The 26,470-nt window shown below is 48.9% G+C and overlaps 1 protein-coding gene across 3 annotated transcripts in view; it reads right to left on the bottom strand.

Annotated features, from left to right (window-relative positions):
• Window positions 1-207: 207 nt before the first annotated feature.
• Window positions 208-26,470, bottom strand: part of RHPN1 (rhophilin Rho GTPase binding protein 1) — a 39,457-nt gene continuing 13,194 nt past the window's right edge. For all 3 annotated transcript variants that reach the window (XM_026113645.2, XM_026113646.2, XM_064507943.1), the window contains exons 3-15: window positions 22,367-22,495; window positions 19,334-19,409; window positions 18,753-18,830; window positions 17,390-17,514; window positions 16,720-16,886; window positions 15,711-15,898; window positions 14,356-14,512; window positions 11,275-11,394; window positions 7,582-7,776; window positions 7,120-7,196; window positions 5,353-5,499; window positions 4,184-4,342; window positions 208-3,430 (exon numbers count right to left, since the gene is read on the bottom strand). In XM_026113645.2, coding sequence (XP_025969430.1) covers window positions 3,236-3,430; window positions 4,184-4,342; window positions 5,353-5,499; window positions 7,120-7,196; window positions 7,582-7,776; window positions 11,275-11,394; window positions 14,356-14,512; window positions 15,711-15,898; window positions 16,720-16,886; window positions 17,390-17,514; window positions 18,753-18,830; window positions 19,334-19,409; window positions 22,367-22,495 — 1,813 coding nt within the window. In that variant the 3' untranslated portion in view covers window positions 208-3,235. The remainder of the gene's footprint in view (window positions 3,431-4,183; window positions 4,343-5,352; window positions 5,500-7,119; window positions 7,197-7,581; window positions 7,777-11,274; window positions 11,395-14,355; window positions 14,513-15,710; window positions 15,899-16,719; window positions 16,887-17,389; window positions 17,515-18,752; window positions 18,831-19,333; window positions 19,410-22,366; window positions 22,496-26,470) is intronic.

The raw sequence follows: 26,470 nt of genomic DNA, 5'->3' as shown, positions 1-26,470 counted from the left end.
TGATCCAGATGTTTAGGAGCTCAGTTTGCCTTTGACCTTCAGCTTGTTCAGAGCAGATCATACTAGATTCAAACCATCTCTCCCAACCTTGACAGCTCTGGATCTATGTGAAGCTGACCCATTTGCAAACCCAGTCCAGGGTTTGTTCCCACACCATGGCTGGAGCACCCTGTACTCCTACAGTTAGCAGAGAGATACACTGCAAAGTGTTTTCAAATCAGTGCTTTTTAATCCATAAACAGTGAAATTCCACATACAAGTTAAAAAAAAACCAAACAAACCACTGGTGTTAGGAAAATATCCAACTTGCATAACGCACAACCCCTCTGACAACGCAAATGTAGGAATTTGGTGATGCGGGTGGAAATGCAACACACAGGCACACCACTTGCTCTTGTGCACTTTTAAACAAAAAAATCTCTGGCTCAGAGACCTGTGTTTTGGCAGCACATGCAACACATCTAGGATCTCCAGCGTTTTTACCAAGATACATTAATGGCAAGCCTGCCTTATATGTAAACCTACATCATTTCTTACCACTCCAGTGCCAAACAGCTGGCAAGATTACATAGAAAATCTGATGCTACCAGATGGCCTCATGCTGAAAGCCAGACCTGTAATCCTGTCTGACAACGTCTGGCTCTCAGTTACTGCAGTGGAAGCTGCAGAAAATGACAATTATGAAGAGCTCCTCCACGGGGGAAAATCCCTTCCTTCAGCCAGGGGAGGGTCAGCTTGTGCCCAGGAGCCTGGGGATTCGTCACCAAAACACAGGGCACCCCGGACCTTATGGAAACTACGAGCGGCAGGGCAGGATACGTTGCATGAACTGTCTGTCAGTAACTAACGCGTTTTGGATATAATACCTCCTAGAACTAGAAATCTTCCTTTCATTTTCCATAAATCAAAACAGGACCAAAAGGTTGGCACATGAGCACCGAGCTACCTAGAACAAATCAAGGTACAATCCAAAGGGAAGCTAACGTGAAGATATCCCACTGCCAGCCTCAAGGGACCTGAGTGTTCAGTTAATTTCATTAAACTATGGTTACAAATTTGTCACAACTTAAAAAGTACAAAAATACAATTGAATCTCTGAAGGGTATTTTATACCTACCAAGATCATCCAAGCACTCAAGATTAGACAGCTCCTTAGCCTTCAGAAAAATAGTGCACAATGCAGAAACAGAATTGAGAAAATTTTGCCAATATATCTAGTGTATATTCTGAGTCTTCCAGCATTTCCAGTACAATTACCAAGATGCATGCATCCATCAGCCCAGCTCTGTTATGAATGCTGACAGCACAATGTTAGGGTATTAGCAACGTGTGCAAGATCCAATACTAGCACAAATTTAGTAGTTTAATAATCTGGAGGAGCTATCTTCCTGGAATTTTAATCTCATACCAAGAAAGAAACAAGGCTCTTAGCTATTAATCTACTCACATATTTAGGGCAATCCACCTCTACTGATTAAAAAAGCAAGACAACAAATACATAACAAGTCTTTCCCTTTTCCTCCAGAGAAGCAGGCTATGCAGTCGGGCTGTATTTGCTGGGCAAACCTGTGTGTCCGTTAAAAAAAGAGGTTCACAAGCCCCAGTTCAGCACAGCACAGGCATATGCTCAAGTTTATATCAGTTCTAGCTTACCAGCTTTACTAAAATGTTACCCAACCACGTGCTACTTGTGAAACTCAGAGGAATACATAGACCAAAATCTGCCTCCCTGCTGATGACTTGCAGTGACGGAGGTGTGACATGCTGCCAGCTCTGCTGGTGGGGATGTGGCCAACCCCATCCAAGCTTTAACCCAGTCACCTGGGACACTGCTAACCTACACTGCTGCCTAACCGCCTGGTTAAGTGCTCAGGCCCCCCAGGGCTTTGGGTGTCCGCACTGAACTCCATAATACCGTCGCCAAATGTCATCGGTACCTGAGCTATCCCCACGTTTATTCCTCTCCCAATAAACGGCAATCGAACGTAATCTGAGTGCAGGCTGCAAGCTCTGATCCGATAGCTTGGCCAGCACGAGGTCTTGTTTATCCATTGGTTCAGGGCTTGCAATACCGAAAACCCTAAAGCTTTCTGGTACCGGAGTATTAGGTACATCTCCCTTCACTCTGTAATCACATGAAGATTGTCATGTCAGTGTAAACTAGAAAGAATGAATACACACGCACACGGCTGTTCTTCTCCTTAGAAAAGTCACCTAGGACAGTAGGAACTGTCACCCCTTCATATTCACATGGGGGCAAATTTGCCATCTTGAACCACCTGCTCTGCTCTACATAACAGCGAGCCCTGCAGACTTAGCGAGACAGAAGTCCCTTGGCTACAGCAAGATAGATGCATGCATGTGAATTGAGACTGTGCTGGGAGACTGGCTCATAAAGCAGCTGGCTTAAATTTACTCAGTTCGGACTCCCATGAGCATTTCTTGACCTGAGCACTTTTCTCCACAACCTCAGTACTCACGGGTTGGACACTTTCAAAACAACAAGGTCCAATTTCTCCCCCAAAGAGCTGCAAAGCATTCATGGAGAAGCCCTGCAACCTGCAGACTCCCCAGGCCAGCCTGTCTAAGCCTGCTGGGCTGCACAGCTGCCCCAGGGGTCGAAAACCCTCATACCACGCAGTGGCTTGCTCACAGTAGATCCAAACACCTCCCTCTTGGTCTTCTTCTGACAGAGATGCTGGGCTGTAGCTGCTGTGTGACTTGGCTACACCAGCAGCTCTTGGTGAGCAGCGTCAATGCTGTTGTCTTCTACATTGCAGTTAAAGCCTAAGAGACACTAAAGAAGGTTACAGCTTTTGCTTTAAAGGCTGGGCTTGGTTTGGCTGCTCCTTGCGCTAAGCAGAAGACACAAACCAGTCCCTGCTTTATACGAAAGTACAGGTCCCTCGTCCCCTTAAGAGAAAAAAAAATAAAACAGTTTCCCAATACTGTTTAGCTGAGGACCACTTATGCAGGAGCTGGGAGATGGAGGAGTCCAACGTTCAGCAGCGACAGGGGCTGTGTGTCACTCATCTCTTTGAAGAGAATCCAAACAGCGGCATGTCCCCAGATGGGTCCAGCATTGGAAGCCAGGCCTCCTCCGAACGAGAAGAGCATCTTGCTGCAATGACACACACCAAACAGACTGCCTGCACTGCTGAGGGTCTGCCATTGCTAGGATTCAACGTCAGCCAGGCCCAGAGTTTGAAGAACATGACCTAGCCAAGTGGCCGTCTCAGTACATGGCCTCGTTGTCTCCCACCGCAGTGAAGGGGACACTGTAAGTGCTGTTCTTGCTCCGTTTGCTCTTCTTATTCCAGACCAGCAGCGTGCTGGCGCTCTTGCTGTTCATTAGACTTTTCCGGCTGTTCTCCTTGTTGTTCTTCAGCAGCCCACCTCCCGAAGACATGACCGCTGCCTTCTTGTCTGCCTGTCAGTAGAGGGAACAGAGACCAGCGTGAGATCTGACAGCAAAGAGGGAACCCACGTGAACGGTCTCTGCCGCTCAAGCGGTTCCTTTCTATAGCGCTTCTGCTGGTTCCTTGCATTTGAATATTTTCCTGTATAACAGGAACTCCCCATGTGGCCAGAGAAGAAAATGCTGGGGTCCGGGAGCCTAAAGACGCAGCCGAAACAAGAGTGGCACCAAGCCAGGGTGAGGACAAGAACTCAAAATGTTCAGCTTCCGATATCAAGTGCAATCCATGGCCATCACCTCTGGTATTGCGATGCTTTAGCTCCCCGACACACACTAGTACAAGCCATGGGCACATAGCTGGAGGAGCCTCCATCTCAGGCAGAATGGGTCTCATTTAAAGCCTCTCTGCTGCACTGGCCACAGGAAAAGGAAGCTTATGCAGCAAAAGGAGGCTACTATTCCTCATTGCCCTGCCACCTCCACTCATTACAGACCAGTAGGGAACCTCTGTCCTCCACAAAGCAGCTGCTAGGTCAGCTTGCCTTGGTGACTATTTTGAGGCTGAGTGAAGATAGATGGCCCTCCTCCTCCAGAAGCAGCTACCAGCGCTTTGTATTTGCCAGGCCAGCTGTAAACAAACCTGCCACGCAGGAGACAAAGCAGAGCCTTGTTTTAAGCAGACTATAGCAAATTTCTCCCCAGAGCTGCAGTTTCCTACCTAAGGATTTCGCCAAGCTTTGCTTGCAGAATGCCCTCATGACTTACAACTTTCTGCCCCTCTGAGCCCTGCAGTGTTATCACACCGATCTCCACTCCCTCTTCCCCAGTGCTCTTCAGCAGCTGCACCACTTCGGCGTGCTTGGACCACTTGCAATCCTTGCCGTTCACTGAGATGATGTAGTCCCCCTCCTTCAGCCCAGCTTCCTGCAAGGGAACAGAGAAGGTGCACACGTCTGAGCTGCAGCATGAGCCTGCTTAGTTTTTCATCCTAGAGATTTTACATTTGTTTTGCAGCATGCTTGTGAAGGGGGGATGCTCTACAGACCATGGACCTGTTTTGTAGCTGCCAGCAACAGCTGTGCTTGACATCCAACATGCAACGAACGCACAGCGCCATGACAAAAGCAGCCTTACAAAACACATATCCAACTCTGACCCACCTACTGCCAGAGGATAAACACAACATGTCTCCAGAAAAATCATTGCCTGCAAGCCTTGACCCTCAGGAAAACAGAGCAGGCCCAGCAAGGTCCTACACACACGCTTTGCATGTTAGACTTCAGCAAGGCTCTTTACCAGCTTAAACCAAAGCACGCACCACCCTGGAGCTGTGGGGCCAGTCTAGCTCAGTGGAAAGACTCCAGGGTGGATTTCCATTTCAAATCTAGATGCATGCATTTCAGTTCCTCCACACGCACTGAGCTACCGATATAGACACTGGAGACATAGCTGATACCACTACTAGAGCTTGGAGAGACTCAGCATGCCAGCCAGGACACGTAGGGCCAGCTGTAATGGAGGTTTAGAAATCTGTACACATCTGGACACCCACATTTCAGTATCTTTATCTGGAGTCAAAGCCCACTCCAGAGTTTTCAGAGGTGATATCTGTATTAGACTTGCCATCTTGTTCCATCCACTCTCATTTCCCAAAATGGGGGACCGGGGAGCTGGGTGCTCGCCAAAAAAACAGGCAGCCAGCAGTTAGAAACTGAGCTAACCTCTGTATTTTTCCTTAGTTATCTCCTCAAAACCATAGCTCAACACTTTTGGAAGAGTTCATCTGCAAGCCTCAGGCAGAGATCCGGCAGGGTTAAGTCTCCAACTAAACAGATCAGTGTCACTGCCAAGTTATACAGCTTAATGTTGAGTGCTAAAACTCGTGGGCAGCCCTTAAGGGAAAGCCACGGGCAGCAAATGCGTGGGCTACTCACAGCAGCACAGCCCCCGGGGATGACACCAGCGATGAGGACGGGAGAGTCTCCTCGAAGCGTGAATCCAAAGCCGTTCTCGCCTCTCACCAGGTGGACTCTTCGCACAGGGTACCACTTATTTTTGGCTGAGAAAACTGAGAGGGGCCCCTAGGGCAAAGCAGAAACAATGAAAACACCTTTCAGTGCGAGAGCAACTCTCTGGGGACCCTGTGCTGCAACTCTACAAAACACCCACAGATGGAGAGGAGGGAGAGCAAAAAGTGCTATCTTTTGTATTTTGTTGACCTGTTTTGAGCCTGCCCAGTGTTTCAGCCTGCCTGCATGTCAAAAAAGCAGCAGATTTATGCACTGTAAGGCTAGAGGAGTTAAGAACACTTGTTAGACTCTGGCTCTGCATGAAACAACATAGACTTAGGTGGGTTGGAAAGGATCTCTGGAGGTCTCTGGTCCAACTCTCTGCTCGGGGCAGAGCCAATGTAGATCAGGACATCCTCCCACACTGTAAGGAAATAGAAGGAGGTCTCACCATCAAGATCAGGGAACCTGGGTCAGTTTAAACATTACAGTCCTGGACCAAACAACTCAAAGCTCCAGCATATACAGCTGGCTCCTTAATTCCCCCCTTTAAGGAAATAAAACCCATCATCAAAGGAGGGAGGGGGGTTGAGGTTTTCACTGCTGCCAGGCTCTGGGGGGGTGCAGCCAGCCAGGGGTGGACTGCAGTGGGATAGGTCACCTCTTCAGAATTAGACCTCCCTAAAACTCCTTCCTATTCTCACAGGAGTGGGGTCTGGCTGCCTGCCCTCACTCGGGTTGTTCAAAAATAGTGATGCTGGTTATGTCCTGCTAGCCCAACCTCTTCCCAGGGTGCTACACATCACTTGGGATGTCTGCATGCAGTGGTGGGGACTGCGCTGAGGAACGGGGACAGCAGAGGCAGACCCCCAGTGTCCAAGGCAGCCGCTAAGCTAAGTCCTGCTCCCAGGCACCTGAAAAGCCAAAGGAGGGCAGAGATAAAGGCCAGGGGGGATTTTCCTGTTGGTTCTCACATCTCCTGCCCTGCCAGTCTGAGAACGGCTGGCCCAGGCCATGCAGCTAAGATGGAGCAGTACTTTCCCAGAGGGTAACACCAGCTGCAACCTGCTCTGCCCCCTAAAAGCCTCCACTAAACAGTCCCTTCAGTATTTATTGGGTAAAGCCCATCCAAAATGCTTGTGCCAGCTCCGCCTTACATCCAAGAAGCTTCACATCAAGCCCATGCTGATTTTCAGGGACCGAATAGGTCTTGTTCCATTTCGATCATGCACAGATAGAGACTCCCTTGCCCTTTCTCCTGCAAAAGCTCCTTCCTGTGAGGAGGTGGCTCATCTCCTGCTGGAAGGAAGCCCTCGAGGGAAGCGCCTGCACCAGGATGGAAGAATGACTCACAGTCCTGCTGCTTCTTACAGCAGGATGAAAGGACATGCTTTCGTGCGTGTGCCTGCTGCCTTCTCGGGGGAGCTGGATGAGAGCCCTGCCCCTCAGCTAACTAACCTGCTGCTGCTTCTATGACTAATGAACTAATAAGAGAATAAGGCAGCATTTGCTCCCCAGACAGCATTTTGGAGAGGATACAGAACCTCGCAGGCTGCGTGGGCTTTCTCGCCCTTTCGGGTGCTTCTAATTGCTGCCTGGAAAGGTTCCCTGCATGATGGGGGCACAAAGCACTTTTATCTCTGACCTTGCCCGTGGCCACAGACTGACACCCCCCTTCATATCCGTACATACCAGTCTGTGGAAGAGATCGGTCACCTTCACCTGGGAGAAGTTGGGTGATTTTATCTCAGGTTTCTGATGGGTTTTGGCTAGTATTAGAAAGAGAAAACACACACGCCAGGGTTATGTAATTGCAGCACGAGCTAAGTGGCAGTTGTTTTGCTACCTCACTGTGAGCACGATGGGCTCCCAGGCAGGGACCACGTAACCCAGAAGAGCTCAGACCTGCTCAAGGAGCTGTCAAACACGAAACCCGGAGCTCCAGCCCTCTCTTATTAGCAATGCTCCGTTTCAGTACAGAGAGCCCTGCTCCTTTTACACATGCACAACTCTTTGCCCACAGCTACATATCACAGTTTAACTGCAGACTCCATAAAACTCTGCACAATCTGCCCACTTTGTACGACCTTTGCAGATTGCATCCCTTTCCTGAGGCACTCTCCCCCATGCAGAATACACCCCAAAATCACTTACGGTGAATATCCGGGGCATCTCCGGTTTCAAAGAAGTCCTCTTCGTGGTCAATTTCCGAGTATTTGCTCAGCGAGCGTTTGTGAGCAAAGGAAAGGACCTCCTGGAGAATATCCATCTTCCGCAGGATCTTGCATAAGCTGTGGATTCTCATGGCTTCTTCGTGCTTCATGATGGCTTTCTTCAGGTGAGCCTTGCCTGGAAAAAGCACAGAAATCACAGCCTGGCCGTGCCAGCGGGAGATCCACACAGCCCTACCGTCGCTCCCTCTTCAACACCAGGCAGTCTTGCTCGCTTGGCTGCCCACGGATTAAAGGAGTTTCGATTGCTGTGTCACTCGACGTGATTCAGGGACAGCCCAGTCACGTTAGCAGCCTGCCAGGCTTTCAACGTGCGTTAAATGGAGTAGGTCCCAGCCGTCAGCTTAATGCCTGAATGTAGGGCTGGAAGGGACCTTGAGGGGTGACCTACTTCACTCCCCGGCAGCAGAGACAGGACTGAGAATACCTGGCAGATGTTCTCTAAAACTGCCGGCGAAGGAGCTGCCATCACCTAGCGAGGAAGGCGAAAACCACGCTTCACTGCCCTTGCAGCAAAGTTTCTCCTAACGTTTAACCTATATCTCCTCCACAAATTAACTTCTCTCCATCTCCCTGTGTCCCTGGTGAGCACAGAGGACAACCAGATCCTGTCCCCTCTATGACTGCCTTTCAACTTTGGGATGGTTTGACACTTCTTCTCCCTCTTTTCTAGGCTAAGCAAACCCAGTTCCCTCACCTTTCCCTGCAGGTCCTGCTTTTTGCCCTCTTTCATGCCCATTCTGGCTTTTCTCCTCTCAAAGTGCCTTCAATTTGTCTTCACCTTGGTGAAAGCACAGGGGCTAAAAATGGCAGGAGAGATGTAAGCAACACCAAATTGAGCTAGATACACCTGGAGATCAGGAGTGAGGTATACTGATGACCTGTGAATAAGTGACCTATGAATACCAATGCAAACATCCCTGTTTTGCAAGAGACTGCAACAAAGGTGCCCATAGCCAATGCTAAACTATAAAAAAAGCTAAATATACACATACATAATAAAAACACACGTGCCTCTAGCAGTTCCAGTTTCAAGACACACGGTGGCAACATAATCCAGGGAGATGGCCAGGATTTACTCCAGAGAGCAAGCGGAGACCAACTTAGAAATTGGGGTGAATATCTGTGTTACAACTTTCAATCAAGGAAATATTTTGAGGCTGTATATAAAACTGAGAGGAAAAGATTCTCCAAAATAATCACTTTTGTTTTCTTGTCAAATAGATAAATCTTATTTTATCAAAGTACCCACAGCCAGCCCCACTCACGGGGGGAGGAAAGCACAACACTGGAATGCCTTGGTTTTATGTGGTTTGGTAATGACTGTCACTGATTCCTGCTATTTCTACTGATAAACAAATGGATAACAAGAGATCACAGGACACACAGGCTGGGACAGGCCACCTGAGAGCTCTCAGATCATTAGCTGTTTTCTAAATCATCATCCACTTGGGACACTGACTCTGCCTCTGTCTCCCTGTGAGACTATAAATTCACATTTCAAATAACAGCCCCTGTTCAGCCAGGTGATCAAACACGATTTGACCAAGAAGTTATGCAATCTTTCGGCTTCAATTTAGTGAAGATGGCAGAATATGTCACATGTCTGATATAAATAATGTTATCAGAGTATGTAACAAGAGAAGGGGAAAGCAAAATCCTTCCAGGGAGATGGTTTAGTGCTGCAACTTTCTTCCTTTCTTCTAAACTGAAAACAGAGCTGAGGCTGGTGTCTGCATGTTCAATTTTTACAAGAAAATGATGAACAGAGCCTGTTTTCTCCTAGGAAAGCAGGCAGAGCTGGGAGCTTAGCTGATGCTAATCAGGAAACCAGACTGCAGCAGCTGAAGGTGTCAGGGTAGTTTATCACAATACTCTGGTTTTGGGGCTCACTTAAGGGTTGCTGAAGGAGTCTCCCCAGGCCTGGGTGAGGAAAAGAGTGCATGAATGTCCTCTGCCTCCCACCAGCTAGCAGCGAAAGGAGGCAAAGCAGCCGGGAGGACTCTGCCTGGGCTGGCTACGTGACAAACTCATTCCTGGTAGCGCCTGTTTCATTTCACACTTCTGCAATTAAGGAAAAGAGCACCAAGAGACAGTTTGTGTGGGAGGCAAACAAGATGACATCCTAGAAGTAGAGAACTGAGCTTTCTATTGTTCTAGCTTCTTCGGGGAGGGTTGTTAAAATCCAACTTTACCTGAATAAGCAAATGCTCCTATCTTTTCCCTTAATCTGAAAATCAGCATGGGAGGAAGCTCTCATCTCTCGATCGTTTTTGTATAGCTAAAAAAAGCCACCCCCAGGCTTCACTGTATCTTCTTGTAGTGAAGTCAATCAGCTGAAAGCCAAAGCCAAACTCCTTCCAGGAGCTCCAGGTCCAAGCAGATTTCTCTGCATTGCGTTGTAGGACATTACCTGGCTCAGGAAACCTCAGGGCCACCATCAAACTCAGCAAGACAGACCAGCACAAGCTTTGTGGGTTGGTTTTTATCATGGACCATTGAACTGTCCTCCCCTAAACGTTCACGGCTGCAGGGCTGAGGGCCCTTGTCTGATCCCCCATCCATGGAAATGCTCCTTCCCAGTAACAGTGGGGCTGGACTGTACCATTAAAGTGAGATCCCCTTTGGAAACACCTGGAAATTTTTCCCAGGGAGCAGGTAATGGAGTCACAGATCCTGGAGACAGCTTGGAGCTTGCTTTTGTCTCTAACCACTCCGTGGGGGTCACAGCCTTCCAGCAACATAGGTAGCTATGTTCAGACTGCGAGATCTTCACTGTTGGCAAGGAGCGAGACAGAAAGGGCTCAGCGCAGATCTGCAATTCCAGGGGGAATCTGCAGCACTAACGGTTACAAAAACACCCACCCAATGAACAGACTTACTAAGAGATTATCGAGAAATGGAAGTATGCAAAAAAAAAAAAAGAAAAAGGAATTGTGGGGAGAAAGGGCTGTCTGTTCACTACTCCCTTTGAGCCTAGCTGCAATGTCTTCTGCCCTCACAGCAGTGACTTAAAGGAGCCTCAATATTTTGGGAGTTACTCTCAGCTCTCAGGCATCAGCGCTGTCTGCAGGCTAAGGAAGAAAGTGCTGCATTTGGTCATAATCAGAAGGAGCTCTGCAACGACAAATGCTGACGGCTTTATTCCACTCCTTCCACCTTGCTCATAGCACAGTTTTTACTGCTTACATATATGTTATCCAAGGGCAGAAAAAAAAGTGAAGGCTTGTGTGGTTTTTTTCATGGCTAGTCTCATGTTTGAAGTATCAGTGTAAAACACGAGGAGATGGAGATGAGGGAAGTAAGATCCAGCCCACTCAATTAGACAGAATACTCCTGTGACTGACAGAGCATTTAAACACCCTTATTGGGAAAGAGGGTACCATGACACTTTCTGATCACTGCCTTCCTAGGAAGGGATCTTTTCAAAGAAAGGCAGACAAAAAGTGTCTTTGCGTAGAGAGACCCCTCAAAGGCTCTTTTCAGCACGTACCTTTGTGGATACAGTTCCTGCAGCAGAGCGCCTGGGTTATAGCAGGGTTTGTTCTGTTCGTGTATCAGGCTTTATCACACCTTTGAGCCGTAAACCCAGATCTGCCCCCAAGCAGACACTTACCCAGCTTCCTTCTCTCCTCAGGATCCTGCAGCAGGATGCGGAGAGACGGCCCGTCCGGCATGGTGACATGAAACTGGATAAAAGCTTTCTCATGCTCTGGGAGCTCAGCATCGGATGCCGCTGTGCGAAACAGAGGTGGGAACATGCTTAGAGAAAGTCAGAGCACTGCTCAGCTGCAGGCGGGCAAGGAGTCCCAGGTGGCGAGAGGAGAAGGTGGACAGCGAGCCACATCCACGCTGCTGTGGACATGGCCCTGCTAGCTTCGGTGGTAGCTTTCTTTCATCCAACGGGAGCTTGGCTTTAGCAGCAACAGTCTGCAAAAACCACCAAGAAATAGCTGATGGAGAGGGAAGAGTTATTATATTAAAGGCCACACCATGCTTTGAAGCTAAGTGCAGGATTTGTCTTGTCCACATTACTTCAATATCTGGCTCTTTTGCCTCCTTCCCTCCTTTGCTCTGTTTTAGAAGCAGGACTGAAAATAAAAAGCCCTGAATATTCCCATTGAAGGTTAGTGACATGGAGCTAAGTCAGATGACAACTAGAGCACAAGAGCTGAGCAAAAATGACAGGCTAAAGCGTAAACAGGGAGCTGAACCTCCAAATCTCTCCCTCCTCCTTGCTGCATTTGGGACCCCACTTGCAGCCACACACGCAAAAGTGATGGAGATAACCCAGCTGGGGGAACACGACCAGAGGGGTTTGCCCAGTTGCAGCCAGTGCAATACCAAGGCCTTCTCCTATTCATCTCTTCCCTTATCAGGTTTTTGCCACTGAAATCTAGACACCAGGCACCCCCCAAATGCCCTTCAACACAGGGAGGGAGGGATCCCCAGATGGAGAAGCCACATCAGCTGCGCTAGTGAGGCCATGATGGAAATACCTTACACAGGCTCTCCAAGCACTAAACTAGGCTTTGCTCTGTATGTATGATTTTTACCTAATTATCTCCAGGCAAAGTTGTTCCTAATCCCCTTCGGTTCAGAGGAACCTCAAGACTCGTTGCATCCTCCCCGCCTGGGGACAGGATGGGACAGCAAGCAATTAAGCAAGTTCTTGGGCTCCAGTAGTAGAGTACTAGAGAGCTGGAACTTGCTGATTCGAATTGAGGGAGATGCCAAAGCCCAGCCAACCCCCCTGACATTGGCACTCTGCAGGCTGTGAACTAGCAGCTCCATCAGGTTGACTCTGGATGCCAATTCTCTCTGTGCAAGTACCCACGGGAGATTAAACTTCAGCATAAAGAGTTTATTGATGGTTGGTTACAGGAGCAAGAGATTTGTTATTCTAAACAGCGGGGCCAGAGCACGCTTGGAGAAGCAGCAAAGTTGGCACATGAGATCTGACCAGGCAGCACTTCCAAGAAAAAAAAAAAAAGAAAAAAAAAGAAAAAAAAGTCAGGAAATGTGTGGATTCATGCTTCCCCCAGCACCTAATGTTATTGGGACAGGCAAAGAGCCACACAGTCTCTGGGGAGAGGTTTGCCTTGTCCTTCTCACCTGACCTCATCCCTGTCCTCTGCTGCCTCTCCCATTTCTGTCTTCAAGCCTCTTCGGCCTCACATCACGCCCCACTCCTGTCTCTGACCCAGCATCTTTTCTTGCTCAGCCCTAAAATCCTCCCTTGGTTCTGCAACGCCCACAGAGCCCAAGCCTCGCAACAACAGTTTGGGCAGGCTATGGGGGGGGGGGCAGATCCACCCTCCGAGCGAGCTGCTGATGGCTGCGCCCCCGGGAAGGGCTGCGAGCCTCCCTCCCCACGCTCCCGTTTTAGGCGCAAGGCAGCCTGCAGTCGAAGTCGTGACGCTGCTTTTCTCCAGGGATCAGCAACCCGGTCCAACACTCTGCAAAGCACCCAAAATAGTCCCTTCGCGTTTCTGGGACGCTGGGCTTTTCTGAAGCCTTCTGCAGAAGGATGCAACGCGTCATGATGCTCAGGAAAGTTGGGGATCCTGCAAAGACCTCAGCGAGGGAGCGGATGATGAGGCAGGAAAAGAAAGCAGGCAGAGGGAAGGACGTACGTGAGGCAGATTGCTTTGGCAGGGAACAGAGGGGCCACAGCTCTGGGCCCCCGACAGCCCCCTCGGTGCAGGCAAGCAAGCATCAGGGCTAGCATGTGGGTTAGCTCAGTGGTCTCCAAGGCCTGTACCGCTTCCAGGCCCACAGCAAAAGCAGGTGGGCTGGCTGGTGAGAGTTAGGACAGGGGTCTCCAGTGCTGCACTGCTGCCTGCAGACATCCCCCAAGAAGCAACTTGGCCCTGCTGCCTACCCTCAGCCACCCCCCGCCATGTGCAGAGCCAGCACCGCAGGTCACGGCGTCTGCTGCTCACCCCCAAATCCTCAGCCTGACGCAAACTCACTCGTGCAAACGTCAGTGACAGCACAGATGGAGATTATGGGTCACATCCCAAATACCAGCTCCAGCTGAACTCTGCAGACTCGTGTCACCCTGCCTCAGATGCAGCTATGTCCTTGATTTGGTCCTGCAGCTCTGAGACGGCCACAGGCAGCAACAGCAGAAGGCTGGCAATTAAATTTGGGTAGCCCAGACCAGTTTGTCCAGGGAAACCCTGCTTTTTGCAACCGCTGGCTGGCCTGCCAGGCGGACCAGCGCTGCAGGACTGGGGAGGCCAGCTAAGGTGCCCCTGGAGGCTGCCCTGCCGAGCTCCCTGGCATGCGCTTGGTCAGCAGGCAGCGAGCCGTGCCTCTCCCCAGCGTTTACCCACCCAGCCCCGAAGTGGAGAGCATGTGATATTCCTGCCGCACCTTTTTGCTGCCCTCTTCGGAAGGACTTTGCAAGGACTGTATAAATCAAGGAAAGAAACAAGGAGGAAATCTACCCTGTGCATACTTTTTCAGTCCCTTTCAGAACTGAAAAGCAAGGCCAACAGCTCAGAGCATCCCAACGGCTCTCGCTTTTGTATCCTGTTACTCTGTGTGGACATCCTTTTAGCTCTTTCTCACAGTCTCCCAAATACCAGGCTGCTACTTCAATGATTTGAGACAGCATCCACAACAGACCAGCACTTGGCTAACTGGGAAGCCACGTCCAAGCTGTAAAGTCGAGATGCTTAATACTCACCAGGGCAGTCACAGAGAGCAATGGCAGCGAAGTAGTGGGAGAGGGCCTTGAAATGCTCTGACTTGACATGAACCATGGTGGTCCAAGAGAAGGGAACGTAATCCTTCACGTGGGCCTGGGTCATCGTTTGGTGCACCAGCGAGTAGACGTCTTCAACCTGCAGGCATTAAAACCCAAGCTGCTGACGCACAGGCGATTTATCACATCCGTCTGGAGGCATTGACAACAGAGCTGCCTCCATCTGTGACAGTTCTGCTAGGACCCTCCTAGGAGTTTGGGGTGCGATTCCCCTGCCCAGTACATGGGTGATCTGCGCCCCAAGATCTGCTGATCACAGAGGGAGGCCGGGGTGCCTCACTGGGGTCCTGGCTCTAGCTGTCTTGTGGGGTTCTGGTGTCCCCATCACATGGGCAGCAGGCAGGCAGCTGCATGAGCTCTTCCCGTCTTGCGTGGTTTGAGCAAAGCCCTTGTACCAGAGACACCAGGGAGGAGGAAGGGGGCCTGATAACCTACACAGGGTTTTGGTATCAGAGTTTGAACAAGCTGCAGCTCAAACCCAGCACATCAGACTACTGTAACAACATTTTGTACTTCCAGGATATTTGAACAATAAAGATCTCTCTCTTCAGCTGATTTGAGGAACAGATTTTCTTAGTCCCTTGGCCAAGGTGACACAGAAAAGCCTCTCCGAAATCCTGCTCCAAGAAAAATGAACTGTGTGAGCTCAGCCGTTTGCCCTGCTCCAGCACAGCCCTAACAGAGATGGTGATGCTCTGACTGCCATAACAACTCCTGATATCACACTGGGCAGCTGGTACAGCCCAGGGATCTCAGGAAGCCATCTCAGTGCAACTCTTCAGAGGAGGGGCCTGGCAGAAAGAGCATCTTCCAAAGCCTGGGTTTATTCTTGGCCTAGGCCTGGCACTGTTACAGCTACGTAGGGAAGGCAGCATTCCCAGCAGGGCAAGATGGAACGATTAAGGGCTTATCTCTGATAAGGACATTGGGTTAATTCTATTCATAACTCAAGGTTAGGAAATGCAGTTATGCCAACAGTGTGCATGACTTAGCCCCTAAACCACTGAGGGGATTGTTTCTTTTCTTTATGGCTGGATTAACAACCGGCAATATTTACAAACAGCTCAGCAAACGCAGAGGCAAGCAATGCCCAGGAGGTTGCTGCTTCTGCCTGTTCACCCTGCTCTTCAGCTGCTTCATGGTGGTCGGTGGGGCTGTGACACAGCTTGTAGGTCCCCTCTTGCTTGCTCCACCAGTGCCAGCCCCACAAAACCCTCTACTTTTTCCCCATGACACCCTTGCCCGGCTTTGCTTTGGGACCCAGCAGCAGCACTTACCCTGGCTGCTTCGTGGGCAAGCTGCAGTTGTGTGAGGAAGTCACTCTGGGCTCGGAGCAAGGTCACCTTCTCAAAGACGCACTCCTGCACCTGCGCGATCATCAGCCGCACCAGCATGTTCAGGGAAGAGGCACTCATATCCAGGCTGGGGGCATTGGAGAAGTTTTCCTTCAAGTAGTTAAATGCACCTACACAAGAGAAAGGCTCCAGGTAGCTGTTTTGCTTGCAATTCTGCAGCTGAGTTGCAAACGGGAAGGATCAGCTTTCCTAGGAAAAAGATTCTTCAGCCCAATCTCTATTAGCACCATGGGAGAAGGAATAGCTTTAGATCCAGCTCCAGGATGCCTGTGCAGATGTACTGTGCACCTCTTAAGTTTCTCCCCATAACAGGCAACAATACCAATCCTCATGCCTGCAGCTTGCTCTTAAAAGCCCTGGATGATAGCAATTCCACGCTAGTCAGTTTTTCCTAGTACCTACCATGAGTTTTTGCTGAAGTTCAAGCTGTCACCTTCTACCAATTGCTGACTTAAAGGAACAAAAATCATTCCCTTCATCTCTGCATCAGTCATATTTGCTTGCAGGTTGATCAGCATTTCTCTAGAAAGATAACTGGAAGGAAGACCATTCCCTTTCCTGCCCTCTCCTTTTTCTCAGCCCTCTCCCCGTTTGTTTTTCCTCTCCCCTTCATGCTCTTGTAGGTTGGCCCAGCTGAGACATCACTAGCGCTGCGCAGCCAGAAAGAGGCCTTGGGTGGCTTTCAGACCACCACAACTCCTCTTTATGCCTGCAGCAGCACCATAGCTTGTGGCACATTAAGAAACCTCCCATCCCTCTCTGCGCAACTGCTCCCTGCCTGCTTGCTCCCTTGCATTTGTGCAGCTGATTATTCCCATTCCAGCTCAGGCAAGCTCAACTCTGCCCCTGCTAGACTTCAGCCTAGCTCAAAACACTCCCTCCTCTCCCCGCTGAAGCAGACGGGGAAGCAGAGCAAGGGGAGCCAACCTACCGGCTGCCTTCTGAAACGCGTCGATAGCCCGGTTGACTCCCGGCAGGGAGGCCCGGTCCTGCCGTGCCCCAATCTGGGTGTGCAGCGCGCCGATGTTGAACAGCACGCTCCCTTTCTCGAAGGCCAGCGCCCGCTGGTGCGAAGGGACCCCTGTCAGGGAGTCATACCTGGAGAAGGGAAAAGTTAGCCGCTTCATGTGCAGCCCCTGATACATTCCCCCCGCAGCACAGTCCTTGCTAAGCGTGCCAGGAGAATGCTGTTCTCCGGGGAAGATCACCAGCTGCTCCCCTTTAAGGAAGAGCCTTGAGTGTTTTCACCATTTTGCATGGACTGTCTGGGACTTGCAGCCGCAGCTCCCACAGCAATTCATTCCCAGGCCCCGCGGGCATGTGCTTCCACATGCCTCCTTTAATTGATCTGCCCAAGGTCGTAAGCCAATATTAAGCAAAGAACAAGAAGGAAACCCAGCTCTCCATGTCAGCTGGCCCCTGTATCGCTATCGAGGTCAAAAAAAGGACAGGTTGGATCTTCCAGATGTTACAAGGGAAGAAGACCCCTGCAGACAGCCAGGAGGTCTGGTCCTATTTACCCCCCCCGGCACACCCACATCAGCCCCATTTAGGAATGCATGTGGAAGTGCAAAGGTCAGAAAGGAAAAAGCTTCACGAACCAGTGAAAGAAGACACCCAGGTTTTTACTGGGAGGGAAGAAGCGGTTGTCAAGGAAGTACAGCTGGTTGTAATACTCCATGAGGAGTTCGAGCCCAGCCTCATTCCGGCTCGGGGTCCGCATTGCCTGTGGAGAAGCAGGAGAGGGAGGATGGACATGTGGGTGGGAAGAAAGGGGGGACAGGAGGAACATGAGATTTACATGCTGGCCAGCAGGACTTAACAGCTCTATGGGCTACAGCACTGGCCTAAGTGGGAGAAACTCCACCCAAAAGGCCTTGTGCAGAGTCCCTCTCTTTCCAGGCAAAGGATTTCACTGGGCAGGAGGACAGCATTTGGCCAAGACCTTCAAGACTACAATAGCCCATGCAGTCAAGGGGGCAGAATTTCACTGATGAAGCTTCCCAGCTTTTCAGCATTGCACTTGGTGGTTGCACCGCAAAGGGAGGCAGCCCCTTGGGTGACAGCCGATATGGGTTTACCTATGAAAAAGGCTGGGGAGATACAAAGTCCGAGCCAGTGCACACAGACTGAACCCAGCAAGCTAAAGGCAGGTGGTGTTCCAGTTCTGCCTTTGTTCTGATGGCAATGCTCACCTAAACCAAGCTGGGATATTTTTTAATTTTTATTTTTTAAAGAGAGAAATGCGTGCAAAGTCTGATGAAATAAATGCTAGGGAAGAAATCCATCCAATTTTTGCTCACAGTAGAACAGACTGAGGGAGGGATTTTGATTTGACAGTGGAAGGAGTGACAGAGCTCTCTTATTAATGCCCAGTTTCAGTCATGAGTCCTCTTCCAGGCTCTGACTTTCCAGATCTCACCTTCCACAGCCTGAAGAGCAGGACTGGCACCTTTATAAGCCTGAGAAAGCATTTTCTTCCTGCTCATGAAGTCAAAGCTTCACAGCAAGGCAAAACTGAAAATACTTATGAGAGCTATTTAGTAGGAGAGGATAAAGTTCACCTTTATCAGATTGCTCTACATTTCCTCTCCTCTGACTACTACATTGTGTTAGCCGGACAGAGAGCAGTCATTTAGCCTTGCCAGTGATGAATTATTATTCATAAAAACAACAACAACAGATCACATGATACTTTTATTGATGTTCATTTCTAGGTTGGTAGGGCATTAAAGGACTCTATAATAGGGAAAGTAAACAATTATTTAGTGTCTATAATGTTTTGTAACCTATGAACTGAAGCCAAGGTGTTCTAACGCATGCTGCAGGAATCCAGTACCTAAAGCCACGAGGACAAGCACGCAGTTTGGAGGGAGCACGAAGGGACCCAGAGAAAAATGCTGCACCTCCAGTGAGACTTCTCAACAAGCCAGAGCAAGATTTTGCAACTCAAGGGACACAGACCTGCCGCAACTCCATGAACTCTTTGATTTCCTTTTCAAACAAGGTACCGTCCTCTCCATAGTGCTCGCTGATGAGATCCTGGATGGGGGAACAAAAGAAAATCCACAGTCACCCTTGAAAACAGACATTCAAGATGTGAAAGGTGACTTCTGACAATTCTGTACAAGCAATGTGCCAGCTTTCTCAGCAAGGTCTTTGGAAACCTGCACCAAGAAAAGCCAGGAAAGCGATCTTGTCTCCTGCCAAACCTACACAGGACACCCCCAGCTCACACACAGGGACACCCCAGCCCTGCCAGGCATCTGCCCTCCAGCAGCCTAGGAAAATTGCTGTCACTTCCCCATTGCTCCACTCTCCAGCCTCGCATTTACCCCTGTGTTTCAAGTCCAATTCCTTGTCCTGAATTTATTTTTGCCAGGCCCTAAAAGCAACCATTCCAAAGAAGAAAATGTTTTGCAGCTGCTGCAGAGTACCCTCTACAGCTCTCAATGGTGCCCATGTACAGAAATATCCCCCAGAGTGTGCATTTGGTTCCCTAGTCAGTCTAAATTGCACCGAGTGTGCAAAACCCCAAGGCTTACCTTTAGCGGTGCCAACAAGTCCAGCTCCTTCGTCTCCTTCAGGCCCAAAGGAATCATGGGGACACTGATAGACTCGCTGGAAGAACAGACAGACAACCTATTCATTGACCATCTCATAGGTGTTGGAAAATCCTTGTGCTTCACGGACAAAAATGAATCAGCTCCAGGCTCAGAAATAAACTCTGACCCAGGTAAGCCCAGCAAGCTGTACAGTGTTGACATGATGGGAAGCTGCCACCCACGCCAGAGACCAGAGGGATCCCCAAAATCAATCCTGTGCTGCACCTCCTTTTTCTCTTCTGCCTGTGCTAGCAGCAGCACAAACTCTATAGGGGAAAACACTTTGCCCTGGGTTTAATCTGCTCCTACTGAAGGGCAAAACTAAAGAGGAGCAGACTCCACTTAGGAAAAGGAAGCCAGATGTGATTTGTGCTGATAGATGTGATGCTGGGAACAACAGTGTGCTTTCGATGGGTAGAAGCAGCAACGCTGCACTGCCCATTACCAGGGAAGGCACACAGAGATGACAGCCTGAAATCATCAGCTGGTTATTACTTCAGCTTTTGTTCTTATCTCCATAACAAATATAATAGCAACCGAACTGGCTGCAGTGACAAAGCTGTTTTAATTACCAGCTCTTGGGAAATGGGCATGATGTGAGCACAGGTCATGGATTCATGAACTCCCACATGCTAATATGGGCTTCATCACTGATAAGGACTTCAGAGGTGCAGTGCTAGGTCTAATATTGAAATTTTCTGCATCTATTAAAACCAGTTGTCTAATAATAGCCCTTATCACAGAGCCGGTTCAATACTTGTAAAACACTGAAGATTAAGAGGACTTTGGCAATACCCAGCTGAGGAGTGGTTTGTGTTTCGACATTAAGAAAACAAAAGAGGTCATCTGTGGAGCAAAGAAGCATTGCATGGCTGTAGGATGGCAGCCAGGAAGGAGCATCCTTTGGGGGTTTTAGCTGCTATTTTCATTTTCTGTTGCCAAGAAGTAAAGTGCCCTGTACCAGCAGCAGGGCCTTGAACATGCAGAAAATTACAGCTCTTTCTTTCTGCAGCAGGAGTAAAGAACTTATTCTAAATTGTGCACAGAGACCTGCCAGATCCAAACTCTTTGCCCGGAAACCCAGATACTCACAGCCTAGCTCCTGTATACTGGGATGAGAACCTATGGTGCTACCTGCAGCTCATGCCAGCCTCTGGAGAAGAGACACAAATGGTTTCCCCAACACCTGTTTATTCCTCAGGGATGTTCCTAACCCTCCGCATTGAGCCGTGTCACCATGTCCCTGAACACATGTCCTCCCAGGGAAAGAAGAGACAAGAAGGGCTTAGCAGAGCACAAGATGGGAGAGGGGTCGAGGGGATCAGACCCTCATCAGCCCAGCTTTACACAACAGCAGGTTACCTAAACCCCTCTTGTTAGCACTAGAAACCACTGACGAGCCATTAGCACATCACAGTGCAGGGAGGACAGGGGGAAAAAAAGTTGCAAAAATTGGGTAGTGGGAAAATCCTTGGTCTATATCCTGATTCAGTCACCGAATAAACAGCCTCCTGACAGCTATAATTAGTATGAAAAAACAGTTATCACTCGTTCTCTAACAAGGTTTCAGCTTGAATCAAATACCACAGAGCAAACAAAGGGGGTTTTGTTTGGCCTGCGTAGGGTTTTGGGGTTATTGCTCTTGCTTTATTTTTAAACCACAGCAAACATGAGGTGGGTTACGAAGGCCAAGCATCCCTGCTAGGAAAAAGCTTGGGGAAGAAGCCTGCATCATGGGAGCATTCAGTCCTACAACTTAACTTCCCCAGTCTATTCCTGGGGATGTGTCTGCTATGTACATCTACCTGCCATACAGCTGTCTCAAGAAGGGAAGGAGTGTTTGCAGCTCCCACGTTGCTGCAGCGTCCCTGGTCTTTTCTGCCTCGGGGATCTCTTCCTTTCTCACCCAGATAAATAGCTCCGCTGAGCCGTCCTGGCACGTTAACTTGCTGCTGGCTAGTGTGCTAGGATTACCGCTCCGGTGAGTCAAACAGACAAGGTTGCTGGGTAAGCATTTCAAAGAAACAGCACACTTCAATTAATAAAAGGTCTAACCTCGGAAAGAGAGAAAAATGTAATACCCTCTATGGGAAAATAAAAAAGAGCGAGTAATCCATTTCAGGAGCAGGCAGAACAGGAGGTCGGGCACCTAAGCAGCCATGCTTTTAATTGCTTCTGTTAAACACCCAGTTTCACCTGCTGGAAAAATCACGCTCTGTGGGGCTTATCGCTCACATGGTACTCCTGTCCCGAAGACGGTTACTTTTGACCCATTGCTTCTGGCTTTGGGATATCATAAATCATAATCCAGAGAACGCACCATCCATCCCAAAACACATCCTAAATATCCACTAGGAAAAACAGTCAGGGTTGGTCTCCTTGCAGTTTTAGACATTAAGCAGTGGAGGTTTCCAGGAGCAAAGAGCAAATCCTTTCAGCATGTGGCCTGTGCCCTCTCCCTCTCCTATTCTCCAGCCACCAACTCCTGCTCCCTACTAGAGGGTCGAGCTCTGGTCAGATCAGGGAGGCAGAGCAACAGCACCAGGGAAGCAGTGAGGAATAGGAGCAAGACTGTGCTGTTCCCAGTCCCTGTCCTGTTCCCGGCTCTCCTAGGAAGGGTGACCCACAGCTTAGCCCAGGCAGCAGGACGCTTAGCAAGCATGCAGGGACCACATCTCCTCCCCTCCCACCAGAGCCCCAGCCTCCATTCCCATCAGACAGCTGCAAGGCAAACTTCTCTCCAAAGTGGAGAAAATCCCGTTTTTTTTTCCCAGCGAATGCAGATCCGCTGCAGCCCAAACACCTAACCTGACATGGGAGCTGATATGACACCAGCCCTGCGATGCCTAGAGGGGAGAAGACAAATATCATAGCGTGCTAGGTGGAAGGAAAAGAAGACAGAAATCCCAGCTGAACAAACTACTTTTCCCACGCCGAAGCAACCTCCCTGGCCTGCTCGGCAGCTCCACGTACCTGTCATTCTGGTACACGTCCATGCAGCTGTTCAGCTCTTCCAGCTCCTCCTTCAGTAACTGTAGGTTGGAGTTCACATAGCTAAGCTCCAAGGCGACTGTTTCTTTTACTTTGTGGTTACTGGTGGCTCTGGAAAACAATAACACATAGATCAAAACTCCCCCATAAAATCCAGACTGCGCTGATAAATAGCAATTAACTTATCTGACCATAGGATGCCATTCCCTCTTCCCTGCCGTGTGCAGCATCTGTCCAAACCTTCCTGGAGGGCCACGGTTTCTCCATTGGCTGGGAAGCGCTTTCTGACACCCTGATAATCTCATTTGCTCTGAGTGCCTGAGGGCTTGGCATGGCTCCAGGGTAGAAGGAGAAGCCCCAGAGGATGGCTTTTGTTTGCTCTTACAATCCGTTTCTTTCTCCAAGTGTTCCCAAACAAGAAAGCAAGACAACCTCCACCAGGCTCTGGGGAACTGTTCTGCTACAGGCAGCTCCCAAACTACTCTCAAGAGAGATGCACATGCAGCCTCAAATTTGGTCAGACTTGTTTTGAAGACAAACACTGGAAAGGACAGGCACTTAATCCCTGTCAGGCTTCAGAGTGCCCTGGGATTTATGGCTCTGATGGGCAGCACATGCACAGAGGACACTAAAAGTAACCGTTGCGTTTCCTGCAATCACAAAAGCCACTCCTCGTCACTGAGGCACAACGCTGGGTTTCAATGTGACAGTACAGATGCTTGAGGACTAGGGAAGCCGGAGAATCAGGGAGGACAGAGAAACACCTTTACAGCTAATTAAAATGCATGGCAATTGCTACAACCTCACCTGGATCCAAGAGCCCTCAGATGCTTGGTAGCAAAGACATAAGAAGATGCAAGCCATGTGCTAGACTCAAACAGAGATGGGGAGGAGGAGTGGGCAGAAGAAGGTAATGCTTTCCAAATGCTTCCTCCCCGTCTTCCCAACTATCTCTAACGGTTGGGCCCAAAACCCAGGAAGTTTAGTCTGCAAGAGCAGCCAAAAATTCAGTCAGCCTGTCAAACAGGCCATCGCAGGATCTCTGCTCAGCAGCCCAGAGATGAAGGAACAAGCATCCACACCTCTGAAGGTCCCACCTGCCGACAGGTCAGCTATTTCTACCTAACTTTTCATGCAGCTGAGAAAAACTTAAGTTCTTTTCTGGATGCCTATTCCAACATTTCAGTTTGGTCATTTAAAGAGTTGGGGCAGAACTGAAACCAAGGAGAACAGAGGCTGGGGGCATGTGAATGCTACAGAGCACTAGAGTGCAGGTGTGGAGGGAGGGAAAAATCAACCCCCAGCAGCTCTTTTCGACATGTTTTCTGCTTTGTTCACCCTGTGCCATGGAGGCCGAGGCTCTTTTTAGGTGCAAATAACCCTTCTGCAAGAGAGACCTGCTGTGCTCACCCACATGTAGTGCCAGGCCCTGCCCTCCCCTCCCTTCCCTCTATTGCATGTCAGGGGATATAAACACCAAGGATTGATTTCAGCTGCAGCGAGTTGCCTGCTCCAGCAAGACAAACTTTCAGGCTGATTATACCCTTCTTATCTACTCCAAAAGAAAGCAGGGAGAGATAACCCAGTGGCAGCAGAAAGCTGACAGCGTGCAATTGTCTGCTGAAATGTGCTCGAGCCGCTTGCACTAAATCACGCTGGGCCCCAGTGGAGTGCAGTAAAAACAACACACACACGAGCTTTGCTCGGCCAGGGTAATGCTCTCCTCTGGCCTTTGGGGACCCAATAACGAACACATTACCATCGACTTGTTCTTTATTGATAGCATCCTTCAGTGGCCTTGCCCTGACCTGGCTCAGGACACTATATGGGGCTGTACCATTTTTCTTTTAAAACTCTGGCCCATTAGTATCCCTCTCCCTGCCCCTCCTTTACTGGGCTTCCCAAAAGACTGATACATATTTTTTCTTTTAAATAAACAAAACCCAACCAGAGCAGGTCCAAAGATCTCTGCAGCCACTTCCATTTAAACATCCTTCAGCATTTCTGCAATTTCTCGTAAGGTATCAGCACAGTAGCCACCCCCTTTCCACATACACCACTATTTAGTTACCATTTTTGTCCTTCACATATTGCAATTCCTCCAGGACACAGAGGTGCATCTCTGCTTTCATTATAACTCAGTTTCAATACTGTTGAACAGAATTTCTCCTTCTTGCTCTCAGCTGGCAAGGTTTTTTTTAATGTTATCAAAAGCTGCATTTTCTACATGCTGATTTGCAACCAACTGCTATCAGGGTTATATCTGTGCACAAGCATTATGTATTTCTGATCAGTGCTTTCACCCCCTCCTCTGAAGCAGGAGGGAGGCTTTAGCCCCAGAAGCCTGATTTTGCTCTGCAGAATTTTGCATGCACATGTGATTTTTTTTCCCTCCTCCAAGGCAGCTTTGCTTGTTATTCAGTTCAGACAGTGAATGTTTTTAAGCCTGGACTTTGACTTCAAAGTCTAGTTTTGCTTTTAGGCATTTTTCTTTGCCCTCTACAAGTGCCATTTGCAGGACTCAAGAACACAGTACCTTTCACAGAGGTAATTTAGGGAGCAGTCATTGCTTGTCAATGGTAAAGTCTGCTTGGCGCAAATCTCCACTTAGGTAGGCTCATGCTGCCTGCACAGGACACACACTGATCTCCTTATGAGCATGCAGAGTCTACATATCTTAATCAACCTCTTTAGTGAAGTTACCAAAGATTCGCTTAGCTAACTCTGAACATTTTTTATTAAAGAAATTGGTATACTGGCAACACCCTTCATCTCCCTGATTACTTAGCTGAGCCGCAGTATTTGAACAAGAATGGAAAGGATTTCTGCTGCCTCTGCCCATTTATTTATCTAGCAAACAAAAGCCCTTACACTGTTGAGCAAATATCACGTGCATTTTTCCAATGCACCATTCATGGCAACCTCTTCAGGAAAGGGGACTGATATGCAGAACAGAACCATTCAGAAGTGGGGTTTTTCTTTTTAGATTTGTTTTTTTTTCCCCTCCTTGACCATAGGCTGCAAATTGGGAGACAAAGAAACCAGCATGTTCAGCTGCTGACTCTGCTCCAAGCTGGGCAAATCAGTTTTCTCCTGTTTGCATTTAACATTTGCCCAGGCAGATCTAGAAGAAACTTTTCAGTACAGCCCAAGCCTAGAAGTCCTGAACAACCCCCCTTTGAGTCTTACAACAGAATTTTAGGGACAAACTTGATTCCTCCCCAGATTTCCCCATTTCACAAGCTCTGAAATTTGGAGCTCCCAGAAGCCCACAGATGATTCTGTGGCTGAGCAAACTTGTGGGAGGAAGAGAAGTTGCTGCTACCAAAAGACACATTCAAACTGCTGATCCAGCAGAAGAAAAAAAAGCAAAAAACCAAAAACCACCCACCATCAGTACATTTTGCCTCTTCCTTGCTAGGGGTGTTTCCTTTCCTCCTTGTCCAAGTAATTAAGATGCCCAGGTTTTGCATTATTCTCAGCTCTCCTTTGCACTGCGCGGGAGGAGGGAAAGCCTCTGGAAAGCAGCTAGCGCTGTGCAGCTGATTCACACTGTTTACACCAAAACCATAACCAGGCTCATTCCTGCTGAGGCAGCACATTTCCCCTTGATTCTATAAAGCAGAGCCGTGTGGAGTGGCACACATCAAGATTTCAAGGCTTTTTAATTAGATGAGGCATGACATTTTTATGGTCCACAAGATCCCAACCAATGAAAGCAGCAGATGCAGTGGAGCAGCTGCATGGCTCCAAAACCCGGTTTCTGCATGCAAACGAGGTTGGCGCCTCAACTTCCCCAGGATCAGAGCTCTTCAGGGCACCACCGATGTCCTCATTTGCCTGTAAAATGAGGTCTCTTGCTGAAGTTCACTGGTGCAGCTATAACTTCCCTTTTTTGGGTGCAACAGGCATGTATCAGTAACACTAAATCATTCAAAGTCAAAAAATGGGAAGTCAATCTAATTTTATTAGGAGGAGGGAAGCGACACCCAAGGTGGTATAAAATACGCAGATAGAGAGACTGTTTATAAGCAAATTTAGTGTCATAAGATAGAGCATAAGGCTGCTCTATCTTACACTAACATA

Source organism: Dromaius novaehollandiae, chromosome 2, assembly GCF_036370855.1.
Source record: "Dromaius novaehollandiae isolate bDroNov1 chromosome 2, bDroNov1.hap1, whole genome shotgun sequence".
Classification (NCBI taxonomy): domain Eukaryota; kingdom Metazoa; phylum Chordata; class Aves; order Casuariiformes; family Dromaiidae; genus Dromaius; species Dromaius novaehollandiae.
This window is presented reverse-complemented; position numbering and strand designations above follow the sequence as displayed.